This window comes from Salminus brasiliensis, chromosome 1 (genome assembly GCF_030463535.1).
Source record: "Salminus brasiliensis chromosome 1, fSalBra1.hap2, whole genome shotgun sequence".
NCBI lineage: Eukaryota > Metazoa > Chordata > Actinopteri > Characiformes > Bryconidae > Salminus > Salminus brasiliensis.
In genome coordinates, this window is record NC_132878.1 from 9,145,336 (window position 1) to 9,166,809 (window position 21,474).

General features: G+C 42.6%; 1 protein-coding gene across 1 annotated transcript in view; it reads right to left on the reverse strand.

Moving 5' to 3' along the window:
• Nucleotides 1-21,474, reverse strand: part of LOC140572487 (leucine-rich repeat-containing protein 75A-like) — a 34,770-nt gene that overhangs the window by 7,605 nt on the left and 5,691 nt on the right. Inside the window, exons 3-4 of the mRNA XM_072692759.1 lie at nucleotides 17,227-17,355; nucleotides 10,984-11,096 (exon numbers count right to left, since the gene is read on the reverse strand). Coding sequence (XP_072548860.1) covers nucleotides 10,984-11,096; nucleotides 17,227-17,355 — 242 coding nt within the window. The remainder of the gene's footprint in view (nucleotides 1-10,983; nucleotides 11,097-17,226; nucleotides 17,356-21,474) is intronic.

Sequence of the window (21,474 nt, forward strand, 5' to 3'; positions counted from 1 at the left end):
GGGAGAGCAACCGAGAAGGAGAGTGAGCAATGATGGAGCTTGAAAAGTGAATCACACAATAAGAAAGTTGCTGTTGAGTTTGGGCTCAACCGAAACACTTGAGCATTGATAGAGCAATGGATAGAGAGGCTCTATCTCTGGGAGATCAATCTCCAATTGGGAAGTTCAAACCCCAGTGATGCCACAGCCATCCGTGAGAGGGCATAACTGGCCTCGCTCTCTCTGAGGGGGTAGGTTGGTCCTCCCTCTACTCCATCATGCAGTGCGATGCTAGCCAGTACTTATCTCACAGGGTTCTGACTTCTGCAGGGGGACAAGCCTTTTCTTGTACAGCCAGGTGCCCCCCCCCCCAACTGGGACACCTGTTCATTCACTATTTCTTCTAAAATCAAGAGTATAAAAAGAGTTTATCCTGCTTTTGTTGGAGTAACTGTCTCTGCTGTCCAGGGAGGAAGGCTTTCTACTAGATTTAATTTGATTGCATCCAGCGACAAGAGCGTTAGTGAGGTCAGGATGTTGGATGATCAGCACCCCACCTCACCCCCAGCTCCCCAACTGATCGCAAAAGTACTGGATGGAGTAACAGCCATCATATCAGAGAACCACTTAATGCTGGGGGGCTTTACTTACACCCCTCTATCCCATATCTGGTGTGAACAGGTTCATGGTTATCTGCTCCACAGGGACCTATTCTGCTCTACAGGGACAGTAGCTGAATGCCTTCATTAAAAGGGGTGTCCACAAACATTTGGACATATAGTGTATTTTCATATACCCGACATCCGACATCCTGCCACTGTATAATCAGTGGCTCATTCATTCTCTCTTTCTCTACTTCCTTTCCCTCTCTGACTCTCGCTCTCCTAACTGCTCTCTAATGAGCTGGTTCACTGCACTAACAGGGGATCTCCCTCTAACAGAAGCACTCAGCACTCCTGTGACAGGCAGGAAGAGGGGAAAGAGAATGAAATGGACCACTTTCTCACAGGAAATGGGATTACGCTCCTTTAATTGTCACTGGCTCTCACCCTAATTAGTTTGTCACTGCCGGGCTCTTGACACTGCCACTTCCTGACCAAGGACTCACTGCACTGTTTTCAGAAGCGTTGGGTTTGGGTTAGGGGAGGGTTGGTGTGACACGGCCCAATGTGTCATGCTCAGGCAGCGAGCCAGATACACCCTAATGAGGTATGATACCCACTGCCACTGGAGTGCTAATGTCCTCTCTCACCATTTTAATAATTTGCTGCCATATTTTGGAGCATTTCTCAAGTATGGAAAATAGAAATGTACGAAATGAGACTTCTGGGCTTGTGTGGTTCTTAAAAGAATTCTTTAAAAAATCAAATTCCTCCAAACATAGTTGTAAAGCATCGTTATGCAGCATTTTTAGGGTAAAATAGCAGCTTCAAATGATTGGAAACGCTCTACTGACCCACTGAGTTAGGGGCGTCGGTACTGTGTAACTCTGGTGAAGCAGGACACCACTTGGGAGATGATGCGTTATATTGAATAGTCATATTTATAGTAATATTTATGTCAAATTTAGGTACGGTTCTGTATTTCTCAGCTTGTCCAGAAATGCATGTGTAAAGCATGTCCTTTCATTGCGGCACAAAGCATGAATTACACTTCCTGACTGTAGGGGGAGCCCAGGAGCTACAAACACCCATTCTTGCATATAACCGCTTTCAGACATGTTTCATGTCTAAAGTTTGCAGCTGTAGTTTTGTACTGGAGCTACAAAGCTAATGTAGCTAACAATAAATGGAAGGCTAGTCTCCATAAATTAGCATAGTGCAAACTCCATGACTATCACTCACCATGCCCTTGCCTCAACTGCATGGAGTTGTTAGGTAATCTAATAGACTGGCTTCTGAGGTTTCTGGCTTTTCCGCTGCGGCATGTTTATACTTGACCTCACCAGCAGCCAACAAGTAAAGCAAACAATCTCAGAATCAGAGCTATAGTGGGAAAATACAGCAACAAATAAAGAACAAAAATAAACTAAGAAAAAAAGATGTATATTTTTTAACCAATAATATTCCCATGGTATCTAATGTAACAATAACCTCAACAGCAACGGTTCTGTATTAATACAGTCTGAAAATCTTCTCGAGACAGCTGCCTCAGGTTCATCTCAGCTGTAAAAACTAAATTTGATGTTAATGATCTGTTTGTGTCAACAAGTTTGAGAGCATTAAATGAGAGCTAATTAAATCTATTAAATGTAATATATTGGCTGCCTTCTGGGACAATATAACTGAAACGTTTTTTTTTAGTGAAGCAATGTTGTGTTATGTGTCTTTACTTTTTACTACTTGCAATATACTGTACTACAAAGGTTTAAGCACGGTATATATATATATATATATATATATATATATATATATATATATATATATATATATATATGTTAGGGCTGTCGAAATTACAGCGATAATAACACATTAACGTGATCTCAGTTTAAAACTAATAAAAAATAGTGCCCTTAATGCAAATTTGGCCCTGCGAGTCGTCCGTAGTTCATGTTGAGACAAAACATAGGCTGCAGTTATTTTCAGGCTGAGTTTACCTCTCAACGGAGTACATCCCACCTGAAATACCACATGGGTCAACTATTGTTAAAAGGATTCACAAGCTACATGAAATGAAGAGGGCAAAACTTGCTCAGGATTTGGAACACAGCCACTATTGCTCTTACGGGTGACTACTGGACATCACTAGGTAACTCCAGCTATCTCGGAGCCACAGGTCATTATACAGATCAACAGTGGCGACTTCATTCACATGCTTTAATGGTCATGAAAACCAGGAAAAAAGGAGAGGCATCATGCTGCGACCTGTGCTGAACATTTAATGGATGTGGCGAAGCAGTGGAACATCGAAAGTAAAGTGTGCATCCTGAACCCTAAACAGATGGAATATGATAGCAGCGATGAGACCCATACATGGTATAGATAGATAGATAGACAGACAGATAGACCTAAAAACTCTTATTTTCTATAACATTTACACAGATTTAAAAAAATTTATGTGATTAATTGTGATTAACTATATAAAATTAATCGCAATTAACAGCCCTAATATATACTGTATAATATATATAATAGAATATAATTGAAGAGAGAGAGAAAGACAGAGAGAACATTTAAAATTGTAAAAGTTCTTTACTACTTTACTTCAACTTGAGATTTAGGTTCCCAGGGGAGTTAAGCACCTGGGTGTTTGAGACGCCTTACTGGCACCAAAGTGGAGAAGCAGAGAGGCAGGTTAGAGAAATCGGAACCTCAGTAAACCCTAAAGATCTGTAAAATCTCAAGTTCTAAAAATGTAAAAGCTGAAAAACTATACTATACTAATGAGAGAGTACGGATCTGTTTGGGTCACAGCCCTGAAGCCGTTGTAAGGTTAAAAAAAAAAAAAAAAAAAAAAAAAAAAAAATATATATATATATATATATATATATATATATATATATATATATATATATATAATAGGCGAATAGCAGAGTGGTCACCTTATTGACTTGTGTTTAGTAGAGTCTAAACTTAGAGGATCTTTAAATTATTAGTTTATTCAAACTAGCTGAGGTTTTTCTTAAGTAAACAGCAAAGCACTTTTGTAAGTCGCTCTGGATAAGAGCGTCTGCTAAATGCCTTAAATGTAAATATATATATATATATATATATATATATATATAGTTTTTTTCCAAATGTATGGAGACGGGGCTTAATGAAAAACACAGCTCTGTTAAGAGGCTGTGTGTGTTGCCATGGTAACATGAACACATTTGGTCATGCACGTTCATTACAACATAAACACCTGTTACTGACATTTCTATTGCAGTTATTCTGCTGCTCTGCAACGGTCACACATAACATCAACAGGTTAGGAGGACGTGCCTAACAATGACACCAGTCAGTACAGTGCCGGCACATGCCAATGGGGCTCAGTTTGAGCTCAGTGTGTGAAGATTTAGGCCCAGGTGTTGCTAGCTGGTCTACACGAAAGTCCACATTGGCTGATTAACTACTTTTAAGATAAAGGGATAATTCCTACAAACCTGGATAAACATCAGTGGATGTAGTGATGTAACAGGCCAGCATGTCTCCTCTGACACACTTTTCCAGCTGGTAGGCAGCCAGTGCGCTCGGGGGAAAGTGCAGACGCCTGTGCGGACCAACAAGTGATGTGTGTGTGGGGAGGAGGTGCCATCAATCCACACCTAACAGAGGAAGGCCAATTGTGCTCTCTTTGAAAATGTAAAAAAAACAACAACATGTATTTAAGACAAAGGGTGACGTTTCACCAGCAGATAGATCAGAGCTTCTGTGACCTTGTCTTCATGATCTATGATATGAACTCCACCCCCCCCCCCGACACACACACACACACACACACATACACACACAGACAGGCTTTAATCATATTAGCAAAGCTCAGATCTCTTACATTCTTTCCTGGTAACACAGAGTTAACAATAGAGGCTGAGCATGAGCCAGAACCCCAGATCAAAGAGGAAGAGCATTCTAGTCCTGCTGAATTATGACCTCCTGTTTGTCCACTGCTCTCTCTCTCTCCCACACACACACACACACACACTCAAGGGATGCGTCATATCACAGATCGATATCTATTAGATTATACAGCCCATCTTCATATGCCAAATGCTGCTTTCATAACATGGAAGCGATTAGTCCAATCAGCCGACCCAAACAGGGGCCGGATTCACAAAAGCTTTCCTGAGAAGATGTTCGAGAGAATAGCCCTCATTCGCCAACCGTCCTTCAGAAGAAGTGGGGATCTTCTTAAAGCCTGGTTACGCAGTTACTCCAGTGTTTTCTTCTTTACGATTTGATTGGTTTACGAGGACAATGGGATCCATCTTTATAAGAGCGGAGCTGTGAAGAATCCTGCAGTTTAAAACACACCATGAGTCTGACATGGACCTTCTGTTAGCAAAAGTCCTTTTGGTTGCAAAAAGTGGGAGGCGCTCACAATAGCGAGGGACGGCCTGCAAATGTGTACTGCCCAGTTGGAGACAGCATGTCAGCCTGCGAGGCTCTCTCTACTTAGCTAGTTTCAACACTGGTGACTACTAACCAGGAGGACCAGCTTGGGCCGACACCTGCTTCCATGCTAAACCTTATCTCCATAGGTCACAGTAGGTTTTCAGGCTGTTTTTTTTATAGCTTGTGCTCAGAAACAGATGAAACTAGCCTTTCCTCCATGTTGGAGGGAACTACCAGATGCACTAACCACTGCTCTCGTTTCAGCTGAGATAGCGCTGAGTCTGTGCCACAAGACAAGACAACCATGTACACCTTTTGTAACCCAGATGGAATTTGGCTTCCGCCTTTAACCCATCCGTGCAGTGAACACACACATACACACCAGTGAAACACAGAAACACACACAGTGGACAGTGAGCACATGTGCTGGGAGCGGTGGGCAGCCATTGCTGCAGCGCCCGGGGAGCAGAGAGGGTAAAGGGCCTTGCTCAAGGGCCCAACAGTGGCAGCTTGCCGAGCCCGGGAATCGAACCCACAACCCTGTTCATCAGTAGCCCGGAGCTCTGATCGCTGAGCCTCCACTGCCAGCTTGAGAAAAAAATCCTTTCGTGGAGTGACGTTGGAAAGTTGCTATTTTACATATATACATATATTTACATATATTATAACAGTTTAAGAACAATCTCTATTTTTACTTCTGTTAATTCTGTCATTCTAAAACTCACCCATTTAAAAACTGATTGTTTTAAAGGCGAACCTTCTGAACCTTACAATCCATGGCTGTGACCGGCGTGGATCCCTATATTCCCTGTTTACGCTTTAGGACACTATTGAGAACGTCAGCCGTTTTCCTTTCAGTGTTGGAATCGTAATCGTGAGCAGCGTAGCTCACTCTGTTAACTTAAAGTGGACCAAAATGCATTGCTAGATTCTTTGTTACTAAGCAACAAACAGTGGGACGAACTAGAGCTGACAATGTTTATTCGCATAAGAAAGTGAAAGAAGCGAGCCACTGGATGCCATGATTTTCACATATTCTCCCATGCAGTTCATTAACAGTAGGTTTAGGTTGCTCAGCAACATGATGCTCAAAGATTATTTCATGAACAGCTGACTCCTTTTGCTAATATAGAATTCAGTTTATGTACGAAGGTTAGACCACGACTTAGCCGCACACGTGTTGGCTTATGTGACCAGCGCTGACGCATGGCAGTGATGAGGAAGTGTCCAAATTCTTTTGTGCTTCCAGAGCTACTTAGTGAACTAAATAGTCTTTCTCCATATAGTGCAATAAGAATGAGGGAGTAGGGATCTGTTTGGGTCACTCAAAAAAAAATTAAATAAAAAAAATAAAAATACAAATATAATATATATTTATATGTATATATAGCTTTTTTTTAATGTATGGAGGTGGGGCTTAATGAAGTGCAGGCAGGGTAGAAAGCAGCCAATCAGAAAATTCTACCCTGAGTGCAACCTTCCAGTGCCATGTTGACGTCTGAAAGGCATCTATATCAGGCGTGTGGAGGCGGGGCTTAACGAGGAGCGGGCAGGGTAAAAAGCAGCCAATAAGAAAACCCAACCTCTAGGGGGCGCACTAGCCAGGTCTGGAATAGCAAAAGGGTCATTTAACAGCATGAAATAGCTTTTGTTGGAAAAATCACTTGTTTTGACCAACTTTTTAAAGCAGTACGTCTGTAGAAATGTTTGTAGATTAAAAAACATTAGTTTTCTTCAAGCATTTTAATGCTATCGCTTGTAATTTGCCCAGAAAGTCGATGGAAATGTACTTAATGAAGCCATTTCACTGAATTGTCACAGAACTCGATTAAAGGAAAGGAAAGCGGAAATGAAATTTGTCCGGCTGATGCTGATGTGTTCTAGGAAGTGTATCAGGAAGAATTTTCCAAACAGGACAGGTCCTGATCCCATGGCTCCAGCTAAGCTTAGGGGAAACACACACAAACACAGAAGAGTCCAACTGATAAAACTCAGTTGCTGACGGCTATAAAAAGACTGCAGCTTCCCACAGACACACACACACATACACACACACACACGGCATGTACTGCGTCCAAATATAGATCAGTTAAATCAACACAAGTAAAAGCGGATTGGTATTCTGTGAGAAGAATGAGAGGAATGAAGGATGAAGAAGTTAACGCAGGAGAAAAGGCTTAATGCGTAATTACATTAAAAACCCTCTACAAGAGAGAGAAGACAGCTGAAGGCATAAATAACTGACACAGTCTTAAGAGGCTGCTGTGTGTGTGTGTGTGTGTGTGTGTGTGTGTGTGTGTCTTGGGTTTAATGTTGTGTATGATAGCTACTGTGTTTTTCAGTAATTGGTAGAGTTTTAGATGAGGAAATGAAACCCCTCTGCTCACTCACTCCTTAATGCCACTGCTGTTCTATTAATTCTCTGAATATTTTACAGATGTTTAAAGACGTTTCTTCAGCTGCAGGAGTTCAGTCATACGACTCCATCTCTCAGTGCTGTTCACATGAAGAGCAATCGTCCAGATGTTTAAATATGTAAAAAAAAAAAAAGATTAAATAATTAAACAAATTAAAAATAAATACTTCTTTGGGGTGTTCTAAACTTTTCACTTGATGTGAACTACTCTAGCTGATGTTAGTTAGATGTTTACTACTCTAGCTGATGTTAGTTAGATGTTTACTACTCTAGCTGATGGTAGATGTTTACTACTCTAGCTGATGATAGTTAGATGTTTACTACTCTAGCTGATGTTAGTTAGATGTGAACTACTCTAGCTGATGTTAGTTAGATGTTTACTACTCTAGCTGATGTTAGTTAGATGTGAACTACTCTAGCTGATGTTAGTTAGATGTTTACTACTCTAGCTGATGTTAGTTAGATGTTTACTACTCTAGCTGATGTTTGTTAGGTGTTAACTACTCTAGCTGATGGTAGATGTTTACTACTCTAGCTGATGATAGTTAGATGTTTACTACTCTAGCTGATGTTTGTTATATGTTAACTACTCTAGCTGATGTTAGTTAGATGTTAACTACTCTGGCTGATGTTTCTAAATTTTTACTACTCTAGCTTATGTTAGTTAGATGTTAACTACTCTAGCTGATGTTTGTTAGATGTTTACTACTCTAGCTGATGTTTGTTATATGTTAACTACTCTAGCTGATGGTAGATGCTAACTACTCTAGCTGATGTTTCTTAGATGTGAACTACTCTAGCTGATGTTAGCTAGATGTTAACTACTCTGGCTGATGTTTCTTAGATGTTTACTACTCTAGCTTATGTTAGTTAGATGTTAACTACTCTAGCTGATGTTTGTTAGATGTTTACTACTCTAGCTGATGTTAGTTAGATGTTTACTACTCTAGCTGATGTTTGTTAGATGTTTACTACTCTAGCTGATGTTTGTTAGATGTTAACTACTCTAGCTGGTGTTAGTTAGATGTTTACTACTCTAGCTGATGTTTGTTAGATGTTAACTACTCTAGCTGATGGTAGATGTTTACTACTCTAGCTGATGTTAGTTAGATGTGAACTACCATAGCTGATGTTTGTTAGATGTGAACTACTCTAGCTGATGGTAGATGTTTACTACTCTAGCTGATGTTTGTTAGATGTGAACTACTCTAGCTGATGTTAGTTAGATGTTAACTACTCTAGCTGATGTTTGTTAGATGTTTACTACTCTAGCTGATGTTAGCTAGATGTTAACTACTCTAGCTGATGTTTCTTAGATGTTTACTACTCTAGCTGATGTTTCTTAGATGTTTACTACTCTAGCTGATGTTAGCTAGGCGTTAACTACTCTAAAGCTGAAGCTGGCTAGATGTTAACTACTCTAGTTTAAAGCTACTGATACCTACTCTAGAAGATGTTAGTTAGATGTTAACTACTTGCTAGCTGATTGTATTTACATGTTAATTACTTTGGTTTATGTTAGCTAGATGTAACTTCTCTAGCTGATGTTAGCTTGATCCAGAAACAGCGAATATGATGTTTCAGCCTAACTGTTAGGAAACACTGTTTTGCTCAGTGTAATCATGTGTTATGTCAGAATAGATTTGTTACTGGACCCACTCTGGTTCATTATCTTTGTCCAGCTGATATCTGACACAGTTTTTTTTTTTTTGCTGATATTGTTCGAGGTAGCCATACCCATCAATACCGACATGCTATCCCTAGTAGATGGTGTTACTCAGAGTCAAAGTCAGACAAGACCTTTATAACATTTACCCTGCTGCCAGTACACCTCGCACTTCTTCATTAATAACAGTACAGGATCGTGGGTAATTATTGAAGCTCTCAGTCTGGCAACTCTGCCTGTTGCTGCCAAGCTGTCTCTTGTGGGTGCTGAGTTGTCGATGCACTTTGAGGTAGCCTGCTGTGAACATACATCATAATCTCTCAAGTTGCCAAGGTAATTAAGTTTCTCCATGATGACTTGTTTTTCAGTGTGGGAGGGATGTCAATTCAGCCTGGGCTGAGGAGAACAGCACATCAGCACTTAAGAGGAGATCCAGCTGGGTGGACACAGGCACTTTTATAGCACTATACCAACGGTTCCCTGCCTTTAACTTGGAGGACCCCTGCCTTTGGTGTTTTGATGCCTTCCCTGGTCTAACACACCTGATCCAACTAATCAGTTAAAGAAAGCCCTTCCAGAGTGGAAGTAGAGTCCTTATAGGTGGGTCTGTCCACACTCTTGCTAAGGCCCCTCAGGTAGTTATTTGCAGTCATGCAAGGCTAGGCTTTTAATTATATATACAGATTAGCCATAACAGCTAAAGTGCTTTCTAACACCCAAGGATGCCTTACAATCATATATATATATATATATATATATATATATATATATATATATATATATATATATATATATATATATATATTTGTTTATCAGATTTTTCCCCTTTCTTGCTGAATTTGGTACTAACCCCCTGTTCGTAGCTCCCCTACCACTAGCAATGCTCCCGAAACTAGGAGGGTAGAGACTTAACACATGTCTCCTCCGAAACATTGGAAGCCAGCCAATCCACAATCCAAAAATCCACAGCTCCTCTGCACCCACCAACAGAAGCCCGTGCCAGGGGAGAGAGCGCCATCTACTCACCTGGAGAAAGCCTGGCCAATTATGTTTTCCCGGACCCTGGCTGCTGATGGCAAAGCAGCAAGGCTCGGGATTCAAACTCGCGACCCCCGGGTCATAGTGGCAGGACATTAGACTGCTGAGCCCCTCAGAGCCCTGAAGCACAGCGTACTCTCACCTGGAAATGACCGTCCACCTGGAGCACTGCATTAAGCACTAGGGAGGTTCAGCCAGTAATTCCCGGCAACAGGGACATGGGCACCCATGACTCACTGATGCTCGTAGAGGCCCCACCTCCCAAATTACAGACCTGTGGTTGTTGTGGTGCACCACTACATGCCATTTGGTGGCACAACAGGGACATACACTAGACTATATAAGAATGATTTACAAGTTTTGGTCTGGCTACTAAGCAGGTAGCCTGGTTTCTTAAATAATGCATCTTTCAGGTTGTTTTATCTACCCCACATGCAGGTATCTCTACAACAAAGGACTCCACCTGTCTTCACAGCTTTTTATATGGACTCTCCTCTGATTATATCAGAAGTCTGGTAACCCTGAAACAGTAAAAGCAGTGAAAAACAGCCAGAACCCTTCAACAGGCAACAGTCTCCAAAACATAACAACTACCCGGCTTTTTCTTTGATCACACCTACAAACAAGCCACTTGTTGTGGGTGGGTAAAAGCACCATTAAAATGTGCTGAGCTGCGGTACTCCAGGACCCGTTGGGAAACACTCTACCGCACAGATAAGAGCCTGTGTTAGACAGCTCAGGAACAGGGAGAGGCAGAACAGAAAGGAGCAGGTCTGATGAAGCCTGATGAAGTCTTTAGCACTCTGCATTCAGCACTGGGAATGCTCCTCTGACCTGGCAGAACTCACCTGGTCTGGGGTTTGCCTTTTAGAAGCCCCTGCCGCTTCCAGCGTGGATGAGGGCTCAAGTGGTACGTCAGCTGACGACACACCTTCTCCATGGCACTCAGAGAACTGCCCTCCTATGAGAGAGAGAGAGTGTTAAAAGTAACCAATTAGATTTATGCACTACCACATTCATCCCCCCCCCACCCACACACACGCACATACACCCACACACACATATATACTCTTACTCTCTGCACATAAGCTCATCCATGAAGACTCTAATCACTTTAAGCTCGGGTTCTCCTGTCACCACTGCCCTCACTGCAAAGCCTCCCAGCATGAGCTCTGCTGGTCCAGGGAGCTGTGGGGTGTCTGTCTGCCGATCAGGAGCTTTATTGATTACCGATTGTCTCACCTGTCTCTCACTGTGGGGTGTCTGAAACGAATGGAGTCTAAGAGCCCCAAAGCATTCGCAGTAAGGCCTGCTTTTGTTGGAGGAACTGTCTCTACTGTCCAGAGAAGAAGGCTTTCTACTAGATTTTGGAAGAGCATTGCTGTAAGGATTTTATTGCATTCAGCAACAAGAGCGTTAGTGAGGTCAGGATGTTAGATGATGATGATCACCACCCCACCTTATCCCCAACTCCCCAACTCATCCCAAAAGTACTAGATGGAGCACCATCCATCATTCCAGAGAACACAGTCAGTTTCACTGCTGGGGGGCTTTATACCCCTCTAGCCCACGCCTGGCATTCGGCAGCATAGTGCCAATAGGTTCATGTTTATTTGTCCTATTCTATTGGCAGTACTTCTCTACAGGAACTAGACTAAAGCTAAAGCTGTGTGAGTGTGTGTGCATTCATTAGAAGGAGAGTCCACAAACATTTACATACATATATTATGGCAGTCATCCTGTCAATAAAGCCCTCATAAGGCAAATATTAGTGATTTATTGATGGGGTTTTTAATCAATACTCAGTAGATCAGCACAGACATCAATCAACAGATCAGTGGAATATTAATGTTGAATTGTAGGAATTCAAAGCTCCAGATATGCCTCTTCATCACCATCGGCCTCTTCCTGTGTTCACTAGTGCAGAAGGGGCTAAAATAGATGCTAGACAGTGACACTTTATGAGTCCTGTGTGTGTGTGTGTACGCATGTGTGTGAGGGTCTTTGAGATCACGTTTCACAATTTTCTCTTCTTTAATTATCTTCACCACCTCTCTACTGCCCCCCCCCTCTCTCTCTCTCACACACACACACACACATATTCTCTCTGCTATTTTTTCAATTTTTCTTCTCTTGGAGAATGTGCTCTCTCTCTCTCTCTCTCTCTCTCTCTCATACACACACACAGACACACACTCTATGAGGGTACATGCGATCAAACACACAAACACACCCACACAATGTGACAAATGATCAGGCTCAAATTACCTACTCATCTTTCCAATCACTCTCTCTCTGCCTCTAACATCTTTTCATCCCTCTGCATGTGTGTGTGGTTTGGTGTGTGTGTGTGTGTCCAGTTCATTAATCCCAACAAAAACAGTAGCAGTCCAGCCAGGCAGAACTAGGATGAGTGACTCATGTGTTGTGTGGATGGGGGTCTCTATCACACTGTGTGTGTGTATGTGTGTGTGTGTGTGTTTTCATACACTTTCAGGACACAAACTCTTTAAGATAAAGGTTAGGGTTAGGTTTATTGTATAATATGTGACGTATTACTATTCTACACCTGTACTCGTGCATGTCGCTGCTCTCCAATGAAAACCATGTATCTCCAGTTTTGTCTTTTTTTGTTTTTAGACAAGAAAACTGGATTCAAGGTCCAGATCTGACGACCTCTGACGATGCGTCCACATGGTGGACAAAGACTGATTGACATAATGAGCAGCTAGATTTCACAAGTTATACGACACTAGATGGAACAAACTGCAACTTGCAGGACTGTCTGTCCAACATCAGGGTTCCCCCCGGAAAGTCGACAAGTCGAATCATCAGTCTGAGACCCGTCAGTCGGCTCAGATCTTTCAGGAGGTCATTTTTTGTTGCTGTTAAACAGACAAAAGCTTCCAAAACTGGCATTTAAGGAAGAATTATAAATAATGTGAAATATTAAATACATATGTGTGTATACTGTAGTGGGGCTGAATATCTGGCGCACTTGCTACAGAAAATCTACATGACCGCATGCGCTGGTGGTTCACTGCTGAGGTAAGATGGAGCTGAGAAGCCGAGGGGGTGGTGGTACGTTGGGCTGGCAGTTACGATGTTTCAGAAAAGTAAAGAAAGGTCTAAAGTATGGAGACACTGTGAACTTCTGAAGGAGAATCCTAACAGACGTAAATGCGAGCTCTGTCTGCAGCAATTCTCTCATTCAACAGCTATAGGCCACCATTCTCCAATGATCTGGGCAGATCTAATTCAGGCAGTAAAGTTTATTTACAGGCTAATTCTAAATATATATGTTCTGTAGGTCTCTGCTGGACCCGTCAGAACACGGGAAAGGATGACCACGCATCTGCCTGGTGATTTCTACAGGCCAGGCCAGTCTTGCGGTTTAGACCTATTAGCTGTTTGATGAGCAGGAAAAAGAGACTGTGTACAACATGTACTTTTTCATCTGAAATATTACATTTCAGAATCTAAATTAATCATCTTGATTATTGATTTGTTTACATCTAAGATTTATTAATAATTAATGAAAGACACAGTCACCTAATAAGCCTGTAGAAGATGAGAAACTAGTATTCCAGAGCGGGCGATGCTGTAAATTTCTGCCAAACCTACCATTTTTCTTTTCACCTGAGAATAATTTAAATGTTGACTCATTTCTTAAGTTAATTTAGATTATTAATGAGTTTTTAATGTTTAAACTTGAATAGAATAATAAACCGACTATGAGGGGTTATTTTACACATAAACACAAGCTGCTGTGTGTCTCAGTATTACACAAATCCGTATGACAGCCTGACATTATAGGGCTTATTTCTCAGATTCAGGGATTCAGCCTAGTCCTGGACTACACAGCATCCTGAATGAAGACTTTGAATGCTGAAGGTCTCCATACCCAGACACATCTACTGACCCAAACAATTCTCAGGAACAATGCCAGAAGCTGGTGTCCATCCCGTTTGTATAATATGTGACATATTACTATTCTGCACCTGTACTCGTGCATGTCGCTGCTCTCCAATGAAAACCATGTATCTCCAGTTTTGTCTGTTTTTGTTTTTAGACAAGAAAACTGGATTCAAGGTCCAGATCTGACTTGCAGGACTGTCTGTCCAACATCAGGGTTTCCCCCGGAAAGTCGACAAGTGGAATCATCAGTCTGAGACCCGTCAGTCGGCTCAGATCCTTCAGGAGGTCATTTTTTGTTGCTGTTAAACAGACAAAAGCTTCCAAAACTGGCATTTAAGGAAGGTCTCTTTCCATTGAAGAGACCAGCTACTCCAAGACTAGGCCTAATCCCTGTCTGGGGAAATTGACCCTATATGCCAGTATCTAAAATAGTCAGACGCAGCGTCTCTTTTACTGATTGTTAAATGCTCAAAAATATATGTTCCCATATGAGGAAAAAACTACAACTGTCTTCTGTCTGTTGGATGTTTGTTGCTTTTCCCTCCCCCCCCTGGACCGGATTTGTAAACGAACCCTGAGGTCCGAAAGGTGTACCGTTACACCCCTAATACATGTAGGACAAAGGCTCTTACATACACATTCATATACAACCACGAGTCTGGATACTATATAAAAACCAGTTTGTATTTGTGTGTGGGAGTGTGTGTGTGTGTTTAAGCTCAGATGGCTGTGTCCTGCCAATGCCTGACCAGAACTCTCTCTCTCTCTCCCTCTCTCACTCTCTCTCTCTCTTTCATCCTCTCTTCTCTGCTGCATTTCCATTCATGAGGGTCTCTGTTCTAAGAATCAATGAGCCACTGAAAGCTCGGCCAAACACAGTGAAGGGACACAACAGAGCCTGCAGAAGAGGGCACTGTGCCACATCAAAAACACTGATTAAGAACACACACACACATAAACACACACATACACATGCACACACACGCCCACATGTACACATAATGAATAATGCTCACAGAGTGAATATAAATATGCAGCGACTTCATTACTTGCAGCTTGCCTATTAACTTCAGACCCCATGCAGAATGAAAGATCCTTTGTGTGTGTGTGTGTGTGTTTATGTCTGATAGTGGTGGGGAGAGAGGGTAAAACTATAAGTGTATACATTTTCTTTCTCTTCCTTCCTTCCTTTCCTTGACTGATCCTTTATTTTTTTGCATGCTGCTTTGCCTCTCTATGTGTGTGTGTGTGTGTGTGTGCATGATCCTCAGGCTGATGCTGAGGATCTATATATAGTGTAGTGAGAGAGTGAGAGTGAGAGAGTCCATGTCTGCATAGCTGTATCTCTATTGTCACTGTGGCTCTGCGCTTCACACTCCTCCTAATGAACCGAGGCCGGTGGACTGATTTCATGTAGCTCAATTTTACCCGCTTATTTGTCCTGACCAGCGCCTGTTAATACACACTTACACGCCACCAAATCTGTTGTCACATCGCGAGCATGACAGAACAGACAACACAGTGCTGTGAGAGAGCATTACAGTACATTAGGGCTGGTCGATATGGTAAAATTACCACATCCCGATATTTAAAGACACATTCAGATAATCCCCCAAACTGCATACAGTGATTTTTACTCAACATCTGCTGCTCTTCAGCTAATAAACCAGTCTAATTACACTGTTAGTAAGGAAACCTGCAGCTGATCAGTGTTTATTAAGCTCTAATAATATCCTCCATATGCTTAGAAAAGCCTACTGTCTATCACAATAACAAAGTTCATCACAATACAATCAAATATCATCATATTGGCCAGCTCTAGAATACAGCTGTATCTGAATCTCTTCACATGGCATCCTGTGCTGCTTTTCAAGACCTTCTGGCCTGCTTCCCGTTACCATACAGGTTCTACCGAAGTTCTATTTAGGTATAAATACACATATTTTAATTAGTACCCCTCACATTCTCTACCATTTCTGTCCTTTAGTGTGACATAATGTCCTACGGTGGGACTAGGGTTGCAACGGTATGCAAAATTAATGGTACGACAACCGTCTCAGAATCGCTGCATCCCTTTTTATTATTAAGGTATATGTAAAAAGTCACCCTTTTGATAATAAAATAAATAAATAAGCTAATAAATACATAAGGAAGCTGCACATTATGTTTCCAGCTAATGATTATTTTAATTAATTGACTAATTAGCTGAATATTGTGTCCATTACTGATTGACTGTTTTTAAAATTCTGAAAATAGTAAGAAATTGGTGGGAGTCTTTGTTCGGTTGTATTTTTTCCCCCCATCAGTTTTCATACCAAGACAGTATACAGCTGCAACCCTAAGTACAGATAATAAAATATGATAAAATTAGTTTGAAATCAGAAGGCAGATAAAATTATCACATAAATTGTTATACTTTTCAATTGTTTTGAAAAGACAACAGAAATGTCTGACTTGCATTTACTAAAAAAAATCAACAATTTTAACAAGCCATGGGGCAAATTAGTGTTGTTCACAAATAGATATTAAATAAATAATAATGTTAGTGTTTAATAAACACTACATTAAAACCATGCTATTTGTATAACCTTTCAGATAAAAATATAAATAATAAAAAAAAATAATAAAAATGACTGTTGTGTTTAATATCTTATAATCCTCCCTGACCAATCAGCTTCACTGCAGTCTAGAGTGTGGGTACTGGTACAGACTCTGGACCGGTATCTGGTGTTGGTCTACTGGTGTGTAATAACTGCTTTATAGTGGGTGAATGTGCTGGGTGTGATTGTGTGTGTATTAGCATTAGCGTTAGCCTCCACTCGGTTCTGAATGGGTTCTTCAGTGCTGATTTATAAACAGAGAAAGGCGAGCGGTGTTCCGGTTCTCCCGCTGGTAAAACAGAGCGTTTCAGTGAGAGTTTTATAAAGGGTCAGATATTATGATCGGCTAGAACACAGTGTTTAAAATTAAGACCTGAACTGAATCTGGCTTAAAATAGCCAATATCCGATCCATTAAAATTTGACTGGATCAGCTCTGATCCCAATTCACTTGGTTAGGACTGGGAAATCTCTATGATAGCAAGAAGGACACATAGGAAGCCAGCAATCCAAAGACAGAGAAGAAGACAGAAAGACAGAGGAACACAGAGAGCACGAGTGTGAGTGGTCTCACCTCTTTGGGGCAGTGCACATAGCGAGCGAGGCTGATGATGAGGTCGTGAGTGATGGGATCCACCATGCTACGGAAGCTGGCGTACCGGTACAGCACGTCATCCAGGGATGTCGACTCCATGCCCAAATCCTACAAACCCACACATGCAGATCCACACAGTCAGCTACATTATATGTCCAAAAGTATCCAGACGCTCTTGTAAATGTGAAAGTGAGTTCAGCTACTTTAAGGTGCACCCTGTGCTGACATAAGCATTCAGCTGCACACACGAGGTAAAAAAAGGTAAAGGTAAAGGTCACTGTAGTATGTACAGCGAAATTTGTCCTCCGCATTTAACCCATCTGTGGTAGTGAACACACACACACTAGTGCACTAGGGGCAGTGAGTACACACACCCAGAGCGGTGGGCAGCCAACTCCAGCGCCCGGGGAGCAGAGAGGGTAAAGGGCCTTGCTCAAGGGCCCAACAGTGGCAGCTTGCCAAGCCCGGGAATCGAACCCACAACCCTGTTATCGATAGCCCGGCGCTCTAACCGCTCTATACGTCTGCCCTGCATCTATAATGAAGGCTGACAGGTCTCACCTCGAGTGGACGCCCCTGTGAATCCAGGTGCACTGACCTACGGCACACAGCTGCCTTCCTATCTGTCACCCTGGCCGAACCCCTCCTCAAATGGCAGACCTTACTAATGCTACCCTCAAGGGGGCTGACTCTCAATGTAGCAGAAACATGGGACATCACTGGGAGGGTGTTTCACAAAAACCCATGCAGACAGAGTTCTGGAAACCCATGAAACAGCCTAAGCATCTAACCATCCAGTGTTCCAGAAAAAACACAAAACAGGTGTCTATCAAGGCCCAAGTGGCCTGTGGCAGCCTGGAGGAGAACGCAGGCTACATCCATCCCCGGTGTTGATTATACAGTAGCCGCTGCACTGCCTGCAGGCGTAAAACAGCGACGCGGTTATCAGTTGTGAGCGGATGTCAATCAGTCCCTGTCCTAACCCTCTTACACAGGGAGATACAACAATGCAGCCCTTGGCCACTGTGGCCCACCCCAGAAACAATCTACTAGGGCTTCCCTGGGTGGACGGAGCACAGTGCAGACAGCAGACATTTTGAGATTACTGGTGATCAGAACTCAAGCTCTATGAGATAACTGGGGCGCAACTATGACCATCTATTTAACCTGGCACGGCATTCTCCAGGTAATCCTTCCCAGGTCTTTGCCTTAACCCTAGAACCTTTAACCCCATCCCACCCCACTATACACCACCAGGATGTGGTGGAAGACAACTACCACTAGGGCCACACCACAAAGCCCAAGTCTTTCCTCAATGTAACGTAGCAGAGGTTTTAGCATGTTTAAGGAAGTAACAGTAACGCCCCCTTGAGTCGAACTGAGTGGCAAAACATTGGCAACATTAGGGTGTAAATGACCAAAACGGGAATAAAATGGCAGCTGGAATCGACAGCGATCCAACCAAATTACCAAAGAACCAGTGGTCTATGGACATCGCTGTGTAGCCCGCTATGTAGCCAGGAACATCCAGCTAACTGAGGCTCAAATCCCACCTGTTTAGAGGATACAACCTCTTATCTGAGAGCACTGAGTCGAGGGAATGCTCTTAGGAGTTTCCACAGTTCTCAGGCTCATTTAGTAGACTGGCTCTTCAAGTCTCGACTGGCTCAGTCGACTGGCTCTCTGGCTCTTCCAGGTTCATTGGCTTTGTCTTTTTACTGAACTGAGCATGTCGCTGAATCCTTGTGTTTTTCTTTTCTTGAGCTTTTAGCTCAGAATTTCTGCTGGATCTGTCTGTACAGTCAGTCCCACCACAGATCTGTCTCATTTCTGTGTTTAAGTGGCATTCACACTGAATGCTAATGCTGCCACATAGCCGGCCTTTTTTGCCCTCTTAGTGGGCATGGCTGCAGTGGCTCCTGCCATGTGCATACCCTCTATTACTACTGTATCCGATACTACCGTCTACTACTGAGCTTGATTTAACTGTTCTCAATCTGCAGACCCATTAACTTGTTGTTCAGTGACTAGAGGAGGGGTTCAACTGCAAGGACAGCCCTGCCTAATACCTCTCCCAACACTTAAAACCTCCATCCACTTTAATCATATGGTAAGTGCCCGTGTCCATCAGTCGAACCCACCATAAAAGACAGCCCCAAACCTAAGGACAATTTTCCAAAGTCTATCATATCCCTTATCAAGAACATGTTGTCATTAATGGATCTTTTAGGTGCACGATATAATTGGTCTGTATGTATGCCCAGAATGCCTTTCTAGTCTATTGCAAATGCAACAGAACAAGGTCTTGTAGTCAGTGCAGAGGAGCGACACAGGGTGCCAGTTCTTCAGTAGGCAGAGGTCATCCTTTTTTGGCAGAAGAGAGGACAGCGCACTGACAACTCATCTGAAGCATTCTGGTGTCAAAGCTGGCCTGCAAAACAACAACTCCCCAGAAGGCTTTAAAAAACTTCAGCAGCAGCTCTTCAATTCCCGGAGCTCGTCCAGAAGTGAGCTGACGCACAGCCTCTGTGACCTCCTGAAAAGTCAAAGCAGAGTCTAGTGCTCGGCCTTGCTTTTGGTCCAGCTGTTAAGTTACACTGCATAGAAACACAGTTCTGAGTGAATTTACCTTTCCCTTCTTTCTTGGACACTTAAATGTACACGGTTTTATACATTTTATGGGCAAAAGTATTGGGACACACCTCTTAAACACTGAATTCAGGTCTTTCATTCAGTCCCATTGCCACAGGTGTGTGAAATTAAGCTCCTAGCCATGCAGTCTGCCTTTCTTACACACATTAGTGAAAGACTGGGTGGTTCTAAAGAGCTCACTGAACTCCAGCGTGGTTCTGTATGTAATAGGAGACACCGCTGCAACAACAACAACCAGTCAGCTGGTGAAATTTCCTCCCTCCTAGATCTTCCTCCATCAGCTGTGAGTGGGATTACTGAACAGTGGAGGCGTTTAGGAACCACAGCAGCTCAGCAAGACCACGTAAAGTTACAGAGCGGGGTCAGGGCCGAGTGCTGAGCTCAGAGCAGACTGCAGAAAAGTCTCCAACGCTCTGCTGCTGCCTCAATAACTGCAGAGCTCCAGACCTGCTGCTGTTAGAGCTGCAAAGGGGGACCAACCTCATATTAATGCCTATGGGTTTAGAATGGGATCTGCAGCTGCAGCTCATTTACTAATATTTATAAAGCTCAAATTAATATGTACTGTTGACCAAACTGAGATGCAGAAGTAAAAGATAAAACACTCTGTAATAATCAGTTACTGCCTCATTTGTAGTTGTCCTGACTTTAGCTTATTTTCGGTGATGGAGAAAAGGAAGGGGGAGTGGGAAAGGAGAAGTACATAGGCAGAATGGGAGAGAGGGAGACCTCCTGAACTAGCATTAGCATTACTATTAGCATTAAAATGGCAATCTGTCCGGAAGCGCTCGCCAACCAAAGAGAGACATGAAACACATGTCCACCAATCAAAGCCTAAGCAGAGCATATCACAGACACGAGAGGAGCCGGCCTGAACTGCTTAGCAAGGGAAAGCAAGGCACGTGCCTGTGTGTGTGTGTGTGTTAGTGCTCAAGGGAAGAACAAGGGAAGAGAGGGTCAGGGAGGTAGCGATGCATTTGAATGAAGGCTTAAGCACTGGCTCACAAAGACCCAAATACAAAATAAATATTCTTCTACCTGCTCACAGCCCGATTACCTTCCCCTCCATTATCATTCAATTAGTCTCCTTTAGTGAATCACACCTGGGACTGGGCTGGGAATCAGTGAACCTGATACATCTGTAGGCTGACAGTGCTATTTAAGTCTTGGGCATCTGAGAAAATGAGACGTGAAGCTACGTTATATTGACAAAAGTATTGGGACACTTGCTCATTCATCATTTCTTCCAAAGTCAAGGAGATTAAAAAAGAGATCTGACTACATTTAGCGACAAGAGCATTAGTGAGGTCAGGATGTTGGATGATCACCACCGCACCTCATCATCCCCAACGTACTGGATGGAGGGAGCAGCATCTTAATTCCAGTTGTTCCACTGCTCCACAGCTCAATGCAAGGGAGCTTTATACCCCTCTAGCCCACGCCTGGCATTAGACAGCATGGTGCCAACAGGTTTATGTTTATCTGCTCCAGAGAGTCCTATTCTACTGTCAATACTTCTATACAGAGACTAAACGAGCTGTGTGTGTGTGCCTTTACACGTCTGTGTCAGCAAGG